The sequence below is a fragment of the Protopterus annectens genome, chromosome 8.part0, assembly GCF_019279795.1.
Source record: "Protopterus annectens isolate FY-2018-M chromosome 8.part0, PAN1.0, whole genome shotgun sequence".
Taxonomy (NCBI): domain Eukaryota; kingdom Metazoa; phylum Chordata; order Ceratodontiformes; family Protopteridae; genus Protopterus; species Protopterus annectens.
Genome location: NC_056741.1, coordinates 17,175,401 through 17,195,409, shown reverse-complemented (window position 1 = coordinate 17,195,409; position 20,009 = coordinate 17,175,401). Strand labels below are relative to the sequence as shown.

At 39.7% G+C, this 20,009-nt stretch overlaps 1 protein-coding gene across 4 annotated transcripts in view; it reads left to right on the top strand.

The window, feature by feature from the left end:
• Positions 1–2,771: 2,771 nt before the first annotated feature.
• The window catches only part of IFFO1 (intermediate filament family orphan 1), a 390,911-nt gene continuing 373,673 nt past the window's right edge, over positions 2,772–20,009 (top strand). For 2 of the 4 annotated variants that reach the window (XM_044079576.1, XM_044079573.1), the window contains exon 1: positions 2,772–3,795. In XM_044079576.1, coding sequence (XP_043935511.1) covers positions 2,948–3,795 — 848 coding nt within the window. In that variant the 5' untranslated portion in view covers positions 2,772–2,947. The remainder of the gene's footprint in view (positions 3,796–20,009) is intronic. The other 2 variants (XM_044079577.1, XM_044079574.1) reach the window with 1 other exon arrangement.

Below are 20,009 nucleotides of genomic sequence, written 5' to 3'. Positions count from 1 at the left end.
AGCACTTTCGTTTTTTAATAAAAACTTCTTCAGAATAACAAACAAACAGCAAACAACACAAAACTGACCCTTTTTATATCCCACAACCAACAAATTCATTAATTGGTGACATCATAATTGATTAGTTAACCCTTTCATACATTAAAAAACATTTTTATATCCTAAAATGACTAAAATAATTATACACTTTATCAAAACTGACTTACAAAATTCTTAAAGTCTATGTATGTAAAAGATGTGTATATATAATGATATATAGTGTGAAAAATATTTTTCTTAGTTTTCTTTTATATGACCATTTTATAAATAACCTTCCATTTTTAGTCTAAGGACAGAGCTGATAGAAATACTAGTGTTTAACCCTGGGAATTGTGCTGCATTAGTTTTTAACTGCCATCTAAGTTCCCTATTTTCCAAATAGTCATTCAGGGGACCCCCTCTGTCCCCCAATATAACTTGTTCAAGCACTGAAAATCTAAAATTATGTCCTACGTTGTTCTTAATATGGTTAGACAATACATTTTTCATATCCTGCTTGTTGATATCGTAGAAGTGTTGGTACATTCTACTCGTGAGGGCGTTGACTGTCTTACCAATATAAAAACAGGGACACTCAGTGCACATCCCTATATACACAACAGCCTTACTACTACAAGTGTATTTCTTTTTGTAGGTATATTTCCCATAATTAGGAATATATAGTTCCATTCCTTCCAAAATGTGCTTGCATTGTGAACAAAACCCACATTTGTACATACCCCTAGTCCCAGAGCAAACTTCTTGTGCTCTTTCTAACATGTTTTTAATAGTCGTGTCCTTTTTGTATACTATATTAGGACTTGTTCCTACAATATCCAAATATTCCTTGTTAGTGTTAAATAAATTCCAGGGTGGCACAGGTAGGAAATAATTTGAGTGCAAATGAGATGGAATTATTACACGAAATATGTGGAAATAAATCAATAAGGATCATGAAACCAGATAAGGGAGGTGGGTTAGTAATTATGGATAAAAACACCTATATTAAAATGTTTGGGATTCTGTATACTGACACTTATTGTCAGATTAGTATTAATGAGAAAAACATTTTATATAGGAAAGTGGATATTAATTATTAATATTAAGAACAATGTAGGACATAATTTTAGATTTTCAGTGCTTGAACAAGTTATATTGGGGGACAGAGGGGGTCCCCTGAATGACTGTTTGGAAAATAGGGAACTTAGATGGCAGTTAAAAACTAATGCAGCACAATTCCCAGGGTTAAACACTAGTATTTCTATCAGCTCTGTCCTTAGACTAAAAATGGAAAGTTATTTATAAAATGGTCATATAAAAGAAAACTAAGAAAAATATTTTTCACACTATATATCATTATATATACACATCTTTTACATACATAGACTTTAAGAATTTTGTAAGTCAGTTTTGATAAAGTGTATAATTATTTTAGTCATTTTAGGATATAAAAATGTTTTTTAATGTATGAAAGGGTTAACTAATCAATTATAATGTCACCAATTAATGAATTTGTTGGTTGTGGGATATAAAAAGGGTCAGTTTTGTGTTGTTTGCTGTTTGTTTGTTATTCTGAAGAAGTTTTTATTAAAAAACGAAAGAGCTAAATATATACACAGTGTGGATCCCATCTTTCCTTCCTTGTGGTCTACAGTTTGTTACAGGTTTTGGTTTTTATGACTTTTGTTCTTTATGACTTTCCTTGATATGCTGCAACATACACAGTCATTTATTGCTTATTTCCCACATATGGTTCTTTGCAAGTGTGTAGTTGTGTGTGTGTGTGTGTGTGTGTGTGTGTGTGTGTGTGTGTGTGTTTTTCTGCGTAGGTGTGTGTATAGTTTTATTTTACTAATTTTTTTTCTGTTTGTTATGTAGCAAGTGAATTGGTATAGGGAAGCTTTTTAGCCACAACCCAGGCCAATGCATCAGTGACAAAAACATTTTACAACATCCAGTAGAACACAGTAAAAGTATGTTGTGTGTATTATATAAGAATGGTTCAACAAGAATTACAATATACTAAGAGTAGGAATTTATAAAAGAACTTGTGTAACATACTACCTATAGAGAGAGTACAATAAATATGATATGTTCTCTCTAAATGACTACTTTGCACTAGAACCATTGCATAGATTTTGCCTTTAGGTCCTCAGCTGCAGCTGAGAAGTGTGGTTTGCAAGGACGCTTTTGATGCAAACCACTGTAATCCTCTTTCATTTTAATAATGCATGGCAGTAATTTAATCTGAATATTTAACTGAGAAGGGCATCCTGATTTACGTTGTTTTTAAAAATACTTGCATATTTCGAAATTATTGTCTTTATATTTTATATACTATGTCCTCAATTTTATGAATTAATTTTGTACAAAGATTATAGCCTGTAAAAATGCTTACTTTTGTATTCATTTTTTTAAATTATATTGTCTACAAAAATTGTAGAATACTGCAATCCACTGTGTGAAACACTGCAGTGTCTGGGACTTTGAAATATGAAATATAACATACCTTGCAAAGTTAAATGGGGAGGGGGTGGTGGAGTGGGAGTGGACATGGAGTTCTGTCTTAAAGATTATCAGAAGGACCGTTATTGTCCTGTCACAAAGGATCCTGCTTTAGTCTGAAAGTCAAAATTCTTCCGTGTCATTTCCTTGAAAGCTTTCATGGCTTTTTTTTTTTCCTGCAGTCTTGCTTTGGCTTATTCTCCCATCCCCCATTTTTCCCTGCATTGCTCCACCCCCAAGCCCCCACCACTTCCTTCCCGGCTTGCTTGCTGAGCTGACAAAGCAGAGCTTCTGCTGCAGTCTTTCTGTCTGCTTTTCAGACTGCAGCTGCCCTCTGAGATGAAGCTTCACAGCTCTTCTCCCAGACAACAATCAGAGCTCCTACTACACATCTGCTCCTCCTTTCCCCCTCCCTCTGCCCCTGATGTCAGAGCAGACATTTAGTAGTGGGGGTGGGGGGGCAAAGTTGCTAGGGGAGGGGACTGCCGGTATTGGATTTCACATGTTTAACACAACTTCCCCCCTCCTAACGGACAGCAACATGAATCCTCTGCTCGGACCTAACATCTTCTTCCTTCACCAGGACCAGCAACAGCCGCCTCTCACTTCGCCGGATGAGGAGTCTCTAGAATTTTTTCCAGAAGGAGCATCTTTCCAGCCACTTTCCATACCATCCTTTCAACCAGCCATGGCCCTAAGGAATGACCTGGGTTCCAACATTAATGTTCTGAAGACCCTCAACCTCCGTTTTCGCTGCTTCTTGGCCAAGGTACATGAGCTAGAGAGAAGGAACAAGATTTTGGAAAAGCAGCTTCAGCAGGCGCTAGAAGGCAGCAGGAAGAAATCACTGACCCGGGATCAGGCAGTGCAGACAGGATTTGTCAGTCCTATACGACCTCTTGGTTTGCCCCTCAGTGCTGTATCCAGAGTCCCTGCTGTCAGCACACCTTCCAGAGTCCTTGGGTCACCTCTTGGCTCCCCCCTTCACAGCACTGCCAGTGCCTCAGTCCCTGCCATCCCTGCAGCATCTGCCTCCCCTCTACCTTCAGCATCCCCAGCATTCTCCTCTCCACGCTTCCTGCCTGGTACAATATGGTCATATACACACACCAGGAGACTTGCAACAGGACAGGAGACAGTTCAGGGGCCTGGGGTGTCCTGGATTCATCCAGATGGAGTTGGGGTTCAGATTGACACAATCACCCCTGAAATACGGGCTCTCTACAATGTCCTAGCCAAAGTAAAACGTGAAAGGGATGAATACAAACGCAGGTAGGATGCTGAGCTTACTATAAACATGCTGACGGTGGTGGAGATTTTCTGTTTGTTTAATGCAGTAACTAGTTTTATCTAACTTGTGATAGTGATGGGTGAAACACAGCTGTTAGTATCTGTATTTAAAACATTAAGAAAAAAAATAGACAAGAAACCAAGAAAACTGTTTATTTTTTATTCTCTTTGTTGAAACACTTTGTGCTAGTACAGTTCTGTTTCAAGGCGTTGCATATGTGGAATTTGGCAGCATGTGAGTGAAAACAGTTATTTTTTTTATCATGGGCAGAAAAATGCAGATTTCTGCCATAATGGGAATGCACCCCTCCCCACCAAGAAATGTGTTTCTTTTTAAAACTGAGATTGTGTTCGGTAACTGCAGTTCCCTTGCCTAAGATGGCAGTGGTCAGCAGGCTTAATTTAGGTTAGCTGAATCTTAAAACCTCCTTCCTTTGTTCATTTAGGCTAAGCATGTGGCAGCTGGATTTCTGTGGTTTTGAACTCTGAAGTGCTGTTATCAAAATTCTGTACGCTGCTGCTGTTGTTGTTGTGTGCGACCAAGAAGAAGGTGAAGGTTTCATTTTTCACATGACCATGAAGTTAATACTGTGCTTGAAGGGAAGTGACTAGCACTCCTGCCCCAGCACTATGCCTGCCGGCAGAATGTAGTAGGTACTTCCTGCTAATTTCATTCTTAAATGAGATCATAATGAAGTCTGTATCAATCGGAATATGTCAGTACCGTTCAGATAAAGGCTTTGTTGTGGACTTTAAGCCCATCTTCTTACTGAATGCAGAAAAGTTTCTATACTTTTTCAGACACGTATACACTTTGTAATGTTCAAGGTCACGGCTGAAAGCATCCCCCGAGGAACAGACAGTGCACCTACCACGTTACCAAAACTAAATAAAACCAGCTAATAAAAACACATGTGTTCGATATTAAAAAGTAATGTTCAATGTCAAATTTACAGAGGTCTGTGGGAGTAGGGAGTGGGACTGTGTGGAAAAAGAACATAGATGCACAACTAACAAATGTGAAAGAAAAACATTCTAAGCGACACATTTAGAATAGGATTACATAGTGCTTTGTCTTGTATTTTTATGTTTTATTTGTTTAGGGCATGCTGTATATAGCTGGATTAAAAACATAAATCTCTTTAGTTGAATCTGGCAGTTAGTTTAGAGGAGTAAGGCTCAGAGCTGTTAATGAGCTGCTAAGTGAGAGTACAAGGTTTGGTTCCTTTTATACATTGTTCAACTCCTGAGTACGTTGTTTAACCAGACAGTACATCTGGATTATCTCTGAAAATGGACTCTTTTGCCTGCTGCCTTTATCTTCATAACAAATGTATAAAATAAAATTAAAATCTGAAACAAGGTGGCTATGATCATGACAGTATGCACTACTGTGCCACCCGGGACTGCTTTTATGTTAACCAAATTAACCCTAAGTACAACATGCTCATTTAAAGGGGTTACCTGAGAACACTGTCTAGTTAAGTGATCTCACCAGACTCAGGAGACAGACACTACTCAAGTACATATTGAGGGAATCACAGTCAGTGCCACAGGATGAAGTTCACATGTGGCTGATACTGCCACGATTAAAGAGTAGGCCTCACTTATTGTAGGCTCATCTGCAGTGGTTGGAAAGGACCATCATGTGAACAATTTCCATATTTGGGGGCTCTGGATGCCAGAGTACATTTATTTTTGTTTTTTTTTTAGTTATAGGCATTTCATTGTTTTGAAAACTTGGTGGAAAGCAGATTGCATTTTGCTGTAACAGATGAGGACAACAGCAGTGACAGAGGGAAGGTCTGCGGAGATCATTTTCCTAACATAACTACGTATCTGCATCTGAAGGGGTAACACAAAACAAAGACATCTGCTGATAGGGGGCAGACGCTACCGCACTACTAAACTATCTATTCTTAAACAAGACAGGCTTACTAACCATTGCAGCTTGGAGTATAGCTTCTCAGGGTTATTACCATACCTTACTGGAAGGCTGAGATAAAGCCAGTGCTGGAAAGATTTGATGTTAGTGAACTCCAGGCCAGGAGAGTGGTGGTAGGGAGATCAATGGAGTCCCCAATGTGCAATACCTTATAATTGAGAAAACTGAGTAATAAATAAAAGTCAGTGCTTACAGTTTGGCAAGCTGCCTAGCAACAGACAGATGTAGTGACAGTGATCTGTTTGACTGCCATAATTGCATTTTTGGGAAGTAGGATGCTAGGCAGAATTCAGAAAGTGTTGTTCTTAGCCACATGGTGTTACCTGTGGCTAATTGCAAGGGAAATTGGCCATAGGCCATTCCAACAGTCTGACAGCTAAGCCCTAGCTGCTTGTAGTTTAGTCAGAAAAGAGTACCAAGAACAGTGGTAACCTGTTTTAACAATATAAACAGGTTAAGTAGATGTACCTGCTCAATGTGCCCACTACTAATTACAGCATCTGTGGCTTCTTATGGAGTCCTGAAGGTGGCCTGGTTGTCCTCTGACCCACAGACCCTTAACATGCATCCCACTGGACATTAGTGAAACATCAAGTTGTTGGATACAGGGACACACTTTGATTGATGAGAGTCCACATGGGAACTTAGCATGCTTTACAGACATGGCTAAATTAATTATTTATGAACTAGTATGAATCACTAAGGTGGCTAATTAATTATTCATGAGGGATTTTTCAGAACCCTTCTTGTAAGTCTGTAATTACAAACTTGCACTTGGCAACAAGTCTCACTGAGTCCTAGTGCTCAGTTGTTGATTCTGACCAGTTGTTTCTGTAATCTGTCACTGTCAGCTGAGTCTTAGTACTGTTACTGTCAGCAGTGTTACTACTTTTTATCTGTTTGCATACGATTTGTATTAAGTTTGTACTTGTAGTGTAGCTACCTGTAGACTGGCTACTTGTTGAAATCCATTTATATCAGTTCACTTACAAAGTTCTTAAATGAAGTATATAAAATATGGCATCTATATAAGGGTCCACTTGGGCCTGTCCAGTTATTATTGCGATAGAAGAGAAAGTTAGAGTAACAAAGTTAGGGTGTGGTAAAGGGGTGACTTCCCCAGGTGCAAGTTGTTGGGGGGCGCAAGCAGTACTGTAGAGGAATGTGCTGATTGGTCCATGCAGATCTATTGTTGGTCTGGCTGGCAGTATCTGTAGTCAGTGAAGTGGCCATGATCTCAACCATGGTTGATTAAGTCTTCAACTTGGGAGGATGTTTCTTATTTATTTATTTTGCTCCACAACTCTTGTGAAGGGGTGGAGGCTTGCCCCTGGCAACAACTAACCAGGCTATACAAGAGTGTTATATATTGATGATTTCTGCTTGTTTTATATGTTCTGAGCTTGAAAGTGGTCCATGTGGATGTAGACTCTGGTTCATGGATGAAAATAAATACATATATAAATAAATATGTAAAAAATAATTAAAGACTTATGCTACCAGGGAAAGGATAAATGCAATAAATGTGGATTTTTTTTGCAATAGTCAATCAACAATTTGTTTTGAGGACGTGTGAAGAAACTGGAGTGTCAAAAGAAAACAGAAAACTCATAAAACAGGGAAAGAACATGCATATGACTCATAAACAGCGAACAGCAGTTAAGCGAACGACTGTTTGCTAAAGGATTTTGGAAAGGCCTTTGATTTTTTTCCTCAAATCAGAGAAAAGTGAGAGGAATTCACAGGGGAAACAACTATTTCTGGTGATCATATTTCTGTGAAGTGTAATAGACGATAACAATATTGTCCTTTGGGATTTTGTGCTTGACTAATTCTTTTAAATGCTTTCACGATAGTAACGCTGATAAGAGTGTGAAGGGAAACATGTTAGTGGTTAGTAGGGGGGTAACATGGCCAATATCATATAAGGCTGCAAATCTGATGATTCAGAATTTGGTCTATACGTTCATAGGTTCATAGTTTTATACTCGGCTAATGACTACCAGGGTCTTTGCAAGCCTAGCCATGCAACTCAAAATAGTTGTGTGCCCAAGTTCCTTGGATGCCTAAGTGGTTGGGTATGCTAGTAAAGAGGTAGCAAAAGGTTATGTGGGGGTATGTTAGTTGAGGTTTAATTTACTTACTGTAAACCTCTGTCCATTGGAGATATCACATGGGGGCCAGATCAGGGGTGAATTTGCGATTCCCCATCCAGTGATCAAGGTTTCTTTTGAATAGGGTCAGGAATTAACTCTCCTTCATATAAATAGGGAGCTTATTCCATAGTGCAGAGATTCTTTCAGATGCTTCTCTGTCTCTCCAGTATGTTTTGTTTATATCGTAGGCAAAGTTCAGGTCCTTGAATTTAGTGTTTCTGGTACCATTTGTTTTACAGATATGCAGGAGATCCATCAGACCTGGATCTGAGGATGCCTTATATGCTATGCATAGATCACCTCTCAGTAACCTGTAGGAGACTAAGTACAAAGATAAGGCATTAAGGTGATCTGTGTAGGACAGGATATTCATACAATGGATTCTCTTGGTGATGAACCTTTGAGAGCATTCCAACTGTTGTAAATGCCTAATTAGGTACATGCCAAAGGGGACATTGTACTCAATGGGTCTGGTAAGGCTGAGTAGAGTGGTACTACAACTTCCTTGGATCTAAATGCCATACCCTTGCTTATGCGTTGGGTGACATGGAAGGAGTTTCTTATTATTTGGCTATGTTTTTTGAAGGCCAGATTACTGTCTACATATGTTCCCAGATCCCCAGCTATTGAAAGTGACTTGAGTGTTTGTATGACATTGTGAATTGTTGCTCCAGATGGACAACTAGCTGTTATCTTCTCCTTGTCCAGCCTGGGGAGAGGAGTGTCTGTGTGTTGTACAATCAAATCCCCCATGACAAGAGTACTAGGTAATGTGTTCATTTGTCTTACGCACTTTGTTCTTCGGGGATCATTGGATGAAGGCTTATGCGTGGTGTTAGGTGTAGCTTTTGATGTGTCGTTCAGTGGTTGCTGAGGATAGGTGTTTCCGTTTGATGGCTTAGGAAGTCTTTGAGATTTGGAGCTGTTTCCTTTAAGTGCCTCAGCATAAGAAGGCTTGTGTGTGGTGAGCGGTACGTGTGAAGAATGTAGTGTGTGTGTGTGTGTTCTTGACAACCTTGTTTGTAAACGAGACATTTGTCTCCAAGAAAGTTATGTATGTACTGTACATCCCTCGCATGCTGTGTTAGTTTGTTTAAGGATTAAAAGGTAAGATGGCTGTAATGCAAAGACATGAAAGATTATGTTGGATGAAATGAATAACCTGGAAGGATGTCTGCGATGGACATTAGTAACTCACCAAACAGGCAGGTGACCAGGCAGTCGTTATAACCATAATGACCCAATAGATCACATGTACTCTGAAGCACAGTGAGAGGCAGAAGTGAATTATAGGGAAAACTACACAAATAATATCTCCATACATAACAGGTTTGTCTCCCAACTGTGCAGTACAACCATAACAGGCTTTGACGATTGATTTGTGGGCAGAGGTATGATGGAAAGCTAGTGAATGCAATGGATGTGGGAGGGGACTCATTTTGATGTACACTGCTGCAGAGGTGTGAGAGCAGAAAACCAAGGTTCAACTACCGTCAGTGGTAAGTATAGCTCATCTCAGCCAGGAACTGGCATGCAGACATGGAGACATAATACCCACAAACAATTTTGGAGGTTGGAGTTCATGCACAGCATTTAATTACCTTTTTGAGTTTGAGGGAGGCGGAGGCAAAGGTTACACAACCAAGGGGAAGTTGTGTGTGGGATGTATGCAGTGAAGACTGATGTAATCAATGCTTAATCTCCAGCTTGGGAGGAATATAACAACAGCTGGTGCGTAAATGTATGCAGGAATGTTGATAGGATGTCATATCTTTGCTGTACATGTAATTCACAGTGGAGATGGAGAGAGATGGATAATAGCAGTTTCTATACCTTTACCAGCATGGCATTGTGGGAGTTACATAGTGCTATCTAATACTGGACGCCCTTGTTTTTTTGAGAAATGCTAACATGGGTGCTGGCATTCCTGACAGTGGCCACGATCAGGCTCTGTTGCACCCATGTAGAAGCTCTGCTCTGCTTAACGCTGTTACTACTGCTTCTGCCCCTGCCATGCCTTATTTCCCCATCACTACATATTCTGCACCTGTATGGTGCTACAGCTGAATGGGCAGTTGGCTGCTGTGATTTCCCCTACTGTGGAATGTAGCCTTTTGAACTTTCCAGATGTTACCTCTGCACTGCTGCTGTAGTCGATGGTGGTTGGGAGGGTTCAACCAGTGCTAAGGAAGCCTGTGCTTTTAGATGAGTTAGGTGAGCAGGCTCCTCTCTTTTATTTACCTTGTTCTCTTCCCACCCCTTACATCTTGCTTAAAGTATTTGTAACACTTCAGGCCTCCATGAGAGGCCACCAGCAGAGTTGCAACCTCTAAATCCTCCCCCTTGAAAGGAGGGCCACCAATGGCATTAATTCTGGATGGTACTAGAACACTCCAATTCAGTTTCTGAGTAAGTCCAGGTTCTCAGAGGGCTGTGTACAAAGGAAATTCTTTAACAGCTAAGCAACAATTCTGCTTTCCATCAGGGAATAGGAAAATGTGGAGGTTACTGCCTGGTAACCCTGGTGGAGAATGAATGGAGAGGGACGCAGCAAGTGTGCATGCAACTAGTTCAGTTAGAGAAGATAATGACATCACACACCTAAGGGTGTCAATGTCCACAGGCCACTATTCCTACAGTAATGGAGAATGTAGGACAATGAAGTCTACTGTAAAACCTTAAAGAGGCTTAACTACACACCGCTGCCTCTTCTGCCAGTTCATTCTGGGTAATCCAGGCAAGGCAGTGGACTTTTGAGGCACCTCTCCATGACTGTATAGTGGTTGACGAGAAAACTGTGTGGAAGATAAGTTCCAGTATGGCAAACACTCTCAAACAGGGTGCCTTTAATCTGGTAACTCTGGTCAGCAACTGATGGACTTGTCATGGAAGGTGTTTCTGTTAGAATGCTTCATTTCTCAGCTCCATAAGGATATAGCCATGTTTGTGAAAAAGCATACCAAGCAAGTTACAGAAGGATTGCTTGACCAAGTAACCAGTGAATCAGGACAAAGTGCTGGAAGTTGAATGCCTAAACTTTAAAAATATATTAAGTGGTCTAGGTCTTAATTCTGATATCTATGTCTATATATATATATATATATATATATATATATATATATATATATATATATATATATATAATCTCTCTCTCTCTCTCTATATATATATATATATATATATATATATATATATATATATATATATATTATGACTGGGTAGGTGCCCATTTTCAAGGTATTACAAAAGCAGAGCAATAGTTTACAGTCTTCAAAAGTAGTACAAAAACATTATAGTTTAAATAATTCCACCAAATTAGACATACTGTGAAAACATTGGTTGGGAATGCATACAAGTTATATGACAATGGTTTAATATTTAGAGATTTTTTAGCCACTTAGTACAGAAATTAAAGATAGGATAGTATAATGCAAACAGGAATTGCAATATGAAGTGAGGAAAAAAAACAGGATTATGGTATATTTAGGAAGAGAGTCAGGGGAGAGAAAAATATTGAAGTAAGGAAGTGAGTGAAGAAGGGAGAGTAAAGAGGTATAAGTTATGAAGAGCTACTTGTTCACATTTAGGGATATCATTTATCCTGGGGTAGAGTAAAACCAGGGCCACATTTTGGCTAGGAAGTCTTTCAGAATGGTTTTAAAAGACTGTATGAAGGGCATTGGCTTGATGGATATACGTAGGTAAGGAGTTCCAGGCCTTAACAACATGGTATGAGTACAGAGGCAGACCATGCCCAGCAGATTTCATAGTTTTGTGGACAGAGAGGAGTTTTTGGTTATTGGATTGTAATGAATGATTGTGAATTGCTGGACATAAGCATTATTAGGTTTACCTTTAGAAAGGCGATTCACACTTGGGCAAACAGCAATTGTTCGAAAGGCTGTTTGCAAAGTTTGCAAACGCCGAACGAAAAAAGGTTCAAATGTGCAATCAGCGAATGCACAGTGACATTTGCTCATTGCACATTCGACATTGTGGGGTGGATTGCACTATAGTGGGGTTCGGAAAATGGTCCCTTTCCCCACTGTAGTGCGATCTCGGAGTTAGAATATTAAAGTAGGGGGGTGTGGGGATGCAGGGACACTTGCCCCCCTGCTTTATACTTCTTTTTTTTTTAGTTCGACAATCTGCTTTTCAATTTGCTGTTTTTCGAACATTAAGGGCTATCGCCATTTTTTACTTTCTTGGTTACGAGTCGCACATATGAGCATTTGTACCACTGTGATTCGACTTTATAAAGGTAAACCGCACTATTAACCTGATATCATTTTTTTTTGCATATGTTAACTATTCTTTACTTTCTTTTTGGTTACACTATTTCCTGATTGTTTTTTTTTTTCTGCAGTTAGGTTACTATATGCTGAAATAACTAGTGGACTCTGACAAGTGAGATTCCCTGTATTGGTAGAATAACGTTATCTGAGCAGGAAACTGTTTTGTAGCACTTCAAGCCTGCATTTCTTATAGTTCTAGGGCCTGTTTTTCCCCTGGGCTAAGGCTATTCATCCTTTCTTTTTAAATTTATTAAGTGCTGTTGGTTAGATTACTTAAATAATCAGTTACATGTGTTCACCAGTAATATATAGCAGGGTATTCCCATTTTCAGTGGAGTCCCAAGACAAAAAGATTTTAGCATAGTCATGCATTTATTTTCATTTAATAAACATTAACAGTGATTTAACTAAGTCCTCTTTGTATGACACAACTAGTGAATTATATTTATGGCACCTAATTGCTTTACATATAAATGGTTATTAGTTTCATAATTCTTACCACTCTGGCAAAATAATAACATAGCTGTCAAGTGTACCTGATTTTGCAGAATGTCTCTGATTTTGTCTAATATTTTTGGCCTGTCCATTGTAAAAGTTTAGATTTTTTTGTAAGTCACTGAGTATTACATTCAGTCCACAATGCTAGCCATTAGAGTTTCATAGTTATTGTTCAGAAAGTGCATGCTGGTGCAAAACCTGGTGTTCTATTAACTTTAGAAATTAATTAGAATAACATATAGAAATGTCTCTGATTTTTGGCTGCTGCTCCCTGTTATTGTTTTATTGTTATACCTTTTTTGAGCAGTAAGTTGACAGGTAAGTAAGTGCACCCTTAAGAGGCTGTTTTCATGTGCTGCTTTTTTTAACCTAAACTTTAGAATGTTTACGCAGTAAACACTATCTTTAATGTGTGTGATCATACAGAACAATGATTAACTATCTACTAATGCTTAATATTATCTCACTGTTGACCTGAAATGATTTTAGTTGATTACCTTACTTCTTTCTTTACTTTGCTCACATAGCGTGATTCAGTGTTCATTTAACTGTATTGTAAATTCTTATTTTGGAACTGCATGTATATTCAACGTGCATTGCTTCATATCTTGGCCTTTTTTGTTAGTGGTTGGGAAGGGTTTTGCACCTGATTAACCTGTTACCTAGTACAATAAAGAAACAAATAGATAAACAAGTAGATACATGCATACGTAAAATGAAGTACAGAAATATATAATGTGATTATGCTTGATTTTATTTCTAAAGGTTTAACACTGTTTCACGTCTGTGTACACAATCTCTCTCCTTTTATTTTTTGCTCTGTCAAAGCTATTAACCTATGTTCTCTTAGTTTTATTCTCATATATTATTGCAGTGTTTTCACATTTTAACAACTCTCATTTTTTGTCTTATAGGTTAGTACCAAGCTAACTGCCCTTAGCAAGCCATTTTAAGCCTAGCCAATTATCGCTTGTGAGACTCAAACCCTGCACCTTGTGTTTGTAAGGCAAACACCTTAACCATTAGGCCACCCTCCCATCTGTACTTTAGAGCTACAGTACTTCTATCACATTTGTTTAATTTTCTTGCTTGTTCCCCCTCTTCTTTGCTCCCTTGCTCACAATTTTCATACTTCACCTTAACCACATTTATCAGACCTCTTTAGTTGGCGAACATCATCTGTCATTCATGGGTCTCACTTTTGCTTCAAGTCCAGAGAGAGATCAACAGATTTCTTCCTTTCCCACTGCAGATTATCCCCCCCCCCCAACATGCACGCATCCTAGTGCTTGGCAACCTTATTTCCTTCTTCGTTATTATATTTATGCTGCCTTTCTCTCTACCTCTGTAACAGTTTTGGTGCTGTACTGGAATGGCATGCGGTTTATGCATGCCTTATCACGACTTGTATTTATGAGCATTTAAGGTGCTCCATCATAGTGTAAATGACCCACTGCAGCAGAAAATAATATAGCAGCACACCATGGCAGGGATGGGTAATTTATGTTTTTTACTAATAATAGGGTCAGGTGTTCTTGATTATGATTATGAGGGTGCAACTGAAGTGATCAATCACTTTGCACTCACATCTTCCACCATTGTCTGATTAAGATTTCTTCTGCTAATCTATGAAAACAGGTAACTGAATCTTCATCACATAGCTTTAATATATCTATAGCTCTTCTGAATCACACTTCTATCTATCCAGGTTGTTTCAGTATCAACCATTTCACACTCAACACCTTCCACCACTACTTGCATAATGTTTCTTCTGTTAATCTACGGATACAGGGAACCAAACCCTCATCCTGCAGCATTATACCTGTCTTTTGAAGCACACTTCAGGCCTTTACAAGCCTAGCCATAGGATTACCCTGGCATAATGCCACCTGACCTTAGTTCCCAGTGCCTCTGTCGAGTAGAGCCAATGGAGTTATCTCTGGGGTGAATTTTCTCTTTCCCATCCACTTATCAAGATTTCTCTTGAAGAGGGTCAGTGAGGTGCTCTGCTTGACATGTATGGGAAGTCTGTTTCATAGCATGGGCAGTCTCTGGGTTATGAACCTGTCCCTCCAGCATGTTCTGTTAATTGTGGTAATGAGTTTGAGGTCTCTGGAGTGTGTGGTGTGGAGGGATTGGGATTTCTTTAGATGTAGCATTTCTAACAGAACTGGGTCAGACATGGCTTTGTAAGTCAAGCAGAGATCACCTCTAAGTAGGCGATATGAGACAGAGAACAGTTGGAGTTTTTTGAGTCTGTCCATATAGGACAAGTGTTTAAGGCCTAGGATCCTTTTTGTGAGGTACTTTTGCGGCCTCTCCAGTTGTTGCAGGTGTCTAGTGAGATATATACCAAATGGGGCATTGAACTCGATGATTGGCCTAATGAGGGAAGAGTAGATGGAGACAATGACCTCTTTCTTCCTGGATGCAAAATCCTTAGTAATGAGATGTGCCACATAGAAGGACTTTCTGACCACAGTGGCAATGTGGTGATCAAAAGAGAGGTTGCTGTCAGCCTGTGTTCCCAGATCTCCTATAACTCCTTCTGTGTTCAGTGGACTACCATTAATGTGGTAATTCATGAGAACTGGGTTTTTCCCAAAGGGGATGATGACACATTTTTTGGCATTGAGCTTAAGGCCATGGTTCTGACACCAGTCGCTGGTCTCATGAGGCCATTCTGTAGGATGTCAACATCACTTGGGAAGTTAATAATAGCTCCCAACTTGCAATTGTCTGTGGACTTTGCCAGCTAGAGTCCCTTTGAGTTGGCCTGGACTTCAGAGAAGTATTTACCAAACAGGAGAGGACCCAGGACTCCACTCGTGACTAGTCAGCAGTCTGACTTGGAGTCAGCTACTTTCACACTGTGGGTTCTGTCTGCAAGCCAGTTTGCAACCCACCTAGTGATATAGGGGTTGATGCCTAGCTTAGTGAGTTTTTCTATGATTCCTGAGTGGGGAATGGTATCAAAAGCCTTGGCTAGATCAAGGTCGACTGTATGAACCATCTTGCCTTCATCCATAGCTCTGGTGACTGACTCAAGAAGTCGACCAAGTTGAGCAGGCATGGTCTCTACCCTTCACAAAACCAAACTGTGTGGGTTCCAGAGTTTGGAGATTCCCTATGTCCTTGTTTATTAGGTCCATGATGATGCGTTCCATAGCTTTGCACATCAGACTCGTCAGGCTAATGGGGCGATAGTTCTCAGGGTCTGTAGTCACTCCTCTTTGTGGAGAGGGATGACTGTAGCAGTGAGCCATTTGGTAGGGAGAAAGCCTGAGGTGAGGCTGTGATTGAACAGGGCACACAGGTGAGGTGTCAGTTCACTCTGTAGTTCATGTAGAACACAGCCAGGGATATTGTCAGGTGCCATAGAAGCTGCATTCTTGGCCTTGGACAGTGCTGTTTTAACCTATGCAGCAGTAATACTGGGTGCCTGGCAATCTACTGGTATTGTGATTGGTCCTTGGTGGGGGGGGGGGGGGAGGGTAAAGCTGGCACTGAATCTGTAGGCCAGTATACTGGCAATATCTGGTGGCTCGGTATAGGAGGTACCATTGTGCAGTATCTTAGAGCAAATCTGGGTATTGCCATGGAGATTCTTTACATAACTATAGAAGGCCTTGTGGTTGTCTTTACTATTTGCTGCAATTCTGTTTTCATAGCTAGCTTTAGAGGATTTGATGAGGGATCTCAACTTTTTGTTGAGGCTGATGAGGGAGTTTTTCCAGTCTTGGGACTTCACCTTATTTTGCATCAGTTTCCTCCTTCTGTTATAGAGTTTGTTTATGGCAGGGGACCACTAGATTGGCTTCCATTTTTTTGGAGGAGAGCATCTTGGTTCTATTGGGTATGGCGAGATCCATGCATTTGTGTACGTGTTCGTACAGTACATTGGTGTATGATTCAGCGGTCATGCAACTATCCTTCATTTGCATAGGTGCTGTGAAGTTAGCCACCTCTGTTTTTTAAGAGCCCAAAGTTAGCTTTGGAGAGGTTTTTCATGGTGGTTACCTTTGTGGGGGGGGGGGGGTGGATTTCAAAGGTGATTAGTTTGTGGTTGGATCTAACCAGGGAGGAGCTGACTATTGGTGTAGAGCAATGGTCGCTCATGTTAGTAATGACCAGGTCAAGGATGTTGCTACCTCTAGTAGGGTAAGAACGTGCTGGTCCAGGGCATTGGAATTAATGAACTCCAGGAAGTGTTGGTTAATTGTACTGGTACATGAATAGTTTTCCCAGTTAATGGAGGGGTAGTTGAAGTCGCCTAGTAAGAGAGTGTTAAGTTTGACCCTAAGATTCTCCAGGGTGCTTAGGAACATGGAATGTGAGTCTTGGGACATGGTTGGAGACCTATAGCAGGCTACGACCTGAATCGCTGTCTTACCCAATGTTAGCTGCAAAGTATCTCTGATGTGTTATGTTGGGCTACCAGTATGGAGGTGTGCGCATCCTTTATGAATATGGAAACAGCACCGCCTTTGGAGCTTCGGTCCAAGTTCTGGGGCCGAATGGTGTGGAATGAGTTATAGCCTGGTAGTGCAGGGGTGCTTTCTGCAGGTCTCTGTTACAGCACAAATGTCAATGTTCTCCATTTTAAGGAGTGCTTTGAGCGAGTGCATTTTGAGATTTAGACTTCTAGCATTGAGCAGCATGACTCTCAGACTGCATTTGTTTGTAGCTGTTGATCTTTGGAACACCACCTAAAAAAGGCACTATAGGGGTGTTAAGAACCTTGGCCAGTATCCGGAAGCCCAAGGGTGACAGATGCAGGCCATCTCTGGCAAAGCTTCGAGTTCTGTCAGTCATGTCATCCCAGGCAGACAGATACTGGATCCCCTTAGAATGACACCAGAAACTTAGCAAATGTTGAAAGCAATCATTTTCTGCTTGTACTATGGTATCATTCTGGCTGATGGTAGGATGATGTTCAGGGCTAGGGTCATACCTGCCTGGGCTATGTCTTACCTCTGGAACTATAACAAATGTCTTATCGTTGACTAACATGAGTTTACCACACCCCCATCCCCACTTTCTCTTCTGCTTGGATTATTTCTTAAATTCACTCTCCCTCAAAAGTGAGATCTAACACCTGGTTAAAGTTTAAAGCTAGAAGAAATACAATTGTGATAACTGGCTTGCTTTTGCTAAAATGAAACTTGAATACAAATACCAAATCAGGTTAGCCAAACCATCTTCATTACAAACAAGAGTCCGCACCTCAAGAGCCCCAAGAATGAATTTTGTAATGGGTTGAGGAGATTTATAACATGTGTTGATGACAGTAAATTTGCTGAGATTCCCTTACGACTACCTTTTCTGAACATTTTGTTTTGAGAATTTCACTGTCATTTTACATTCCACCTTCACAAAACCCTACCTTTGGTGACTTTGTCTCTAAACTTAATTTTTTTGATACATCATTTAAAAGATTGTTGTATCATCTACTCTACAATATTCCCTCACAGGCAGGCCTTGCATGTTTAGACTGTACGCTGCACTGGGCTCCTTACAGCCTGTAACAATTCAGTCTTCATGATAATGGTTGAGTATGCTTACACATTTATGAGTATCCATGCATCTATTTAGGCATGTGTTTATAATCTCTGAAGCAGGAACTAACAGATGCATGTTTTGCCATTGTGATTTAAAGTATTTGTTAAGTATTAGGAAGAGTGCAACTACTCAAACAATTGTCAGGGATGCTATAACTTATATGCAACAGTCCCCACTGATTTGAAAAGAAAGCATCATTTGGTTGAAAAGGATAAAAAAATTATACTGCAGCAAGGAAAAAAAATAAAACATTGATTGAACAAATAAATAAATAAACCATGTACTGACCAAGATGTGAGACATAGTAAGTTGTTGGAACAAATTAGGGTGCTGCACTCCTGAGTGTGTCATCCTGCAGACGAGACATTAAACCTGAGTCCCATCTGCTTGAGCTGGGTGTATGAAGGATTCTACAGCACCTATGGAAAAAAGTAGAGGAAATTTCCTGATGGCCTAGCCAAATTTCCCCTAGTTGTGTACAAACCAATTTGGGTCTCTCCTGAAAAGAGGCCACTAGCCTAGTGGGAATAACCAGGTCAACAAAGAATAAATAAAAAATAAATTAAAAAATAAAAGTACTTAGCATATTATTTGGGAATCCATATTTTGAAAGGGGTAGACTAGAGGCTGTAAAATACTTAGGGAGTTAAACTGGTGGGAGAATTAATGACGTGCATTACTAACAGAAAGAGATTACATTTTTCAGTATATTCACCCTGTGGCAGATTACAACGTAATGAAAATATCATTGATAATGAAAGGATCATTGATAATGAAAGAAATCATTGTAAAATATGTAAATAAAAGATAAATGGCGGTGCAGTAGAGATATAAACAAATGTTTCTTCACAGAAACAGTGGCATGTTCTGAATCAGTCTGCCGTGCCAGATGAGAGAGTACAGAGAATAAGAAAGAGGACAGTAACAAAGAGGGTCTGTAATGACATGGTGTGCATGTGAATTACATGGACTGCATCAATTTGCACCATCTGTCAAACTGTGTGTGATGGTGTTCTTGTTATGTTCAATTCGAGCAGTTATTACAAGGAGAAATAGTGTGTCAGTCTGTACTGCTAAATGCAAAGGAGAGATCTTGGAATGGCAATTTATGAAGCAAATGTAAGGGAGTGGTGCCTGTAATATAAACGGGACAGAAACCTGCTGAAGATAAGGTAGAAGACATATTTAGATGCTTCTGTATCTGTTATATTGGGTAATGAATTCATTTTCAGATGTGTCATGGGAACAAAGAGAAAGCAAGAAGGGACAGCAGTGCAGTTCATTGTTAAAGGATAGATCACAAAAGGAAAATACAGCAAAAACATACCCTTTCCAAGAAATAATAGTAATAATAATAAAAAAACCTCATCCTTATGTCTCGTATTCCATATTAGTTCTGTGTCATCAGGCACCATTTTTATGGCAGCTGATCTCCTAGACCCAGTGATGTACGTAAGGAAAAATTCACAGGAAACACAGGAATGTTAATAACCTTCTTTCATGCCAGGGACTGAGTTCCCAACCATGCTTCATTGTTTAAATAAAAGGACTGCTTAAATTATTAATACCAGGAACTTAGACTCGACTCTGAACCTGCCACCTTAAATCAGGACACCCCACACGTTTAATTCCTTTTATACTACTTTCTTATCTGTATGCTTCAGTATCACTAAGAAATAAATGTATACCTGTAAAGTAATTCTTCACAACTAGATGTTTATTATTTTTCCATTTGTTTGC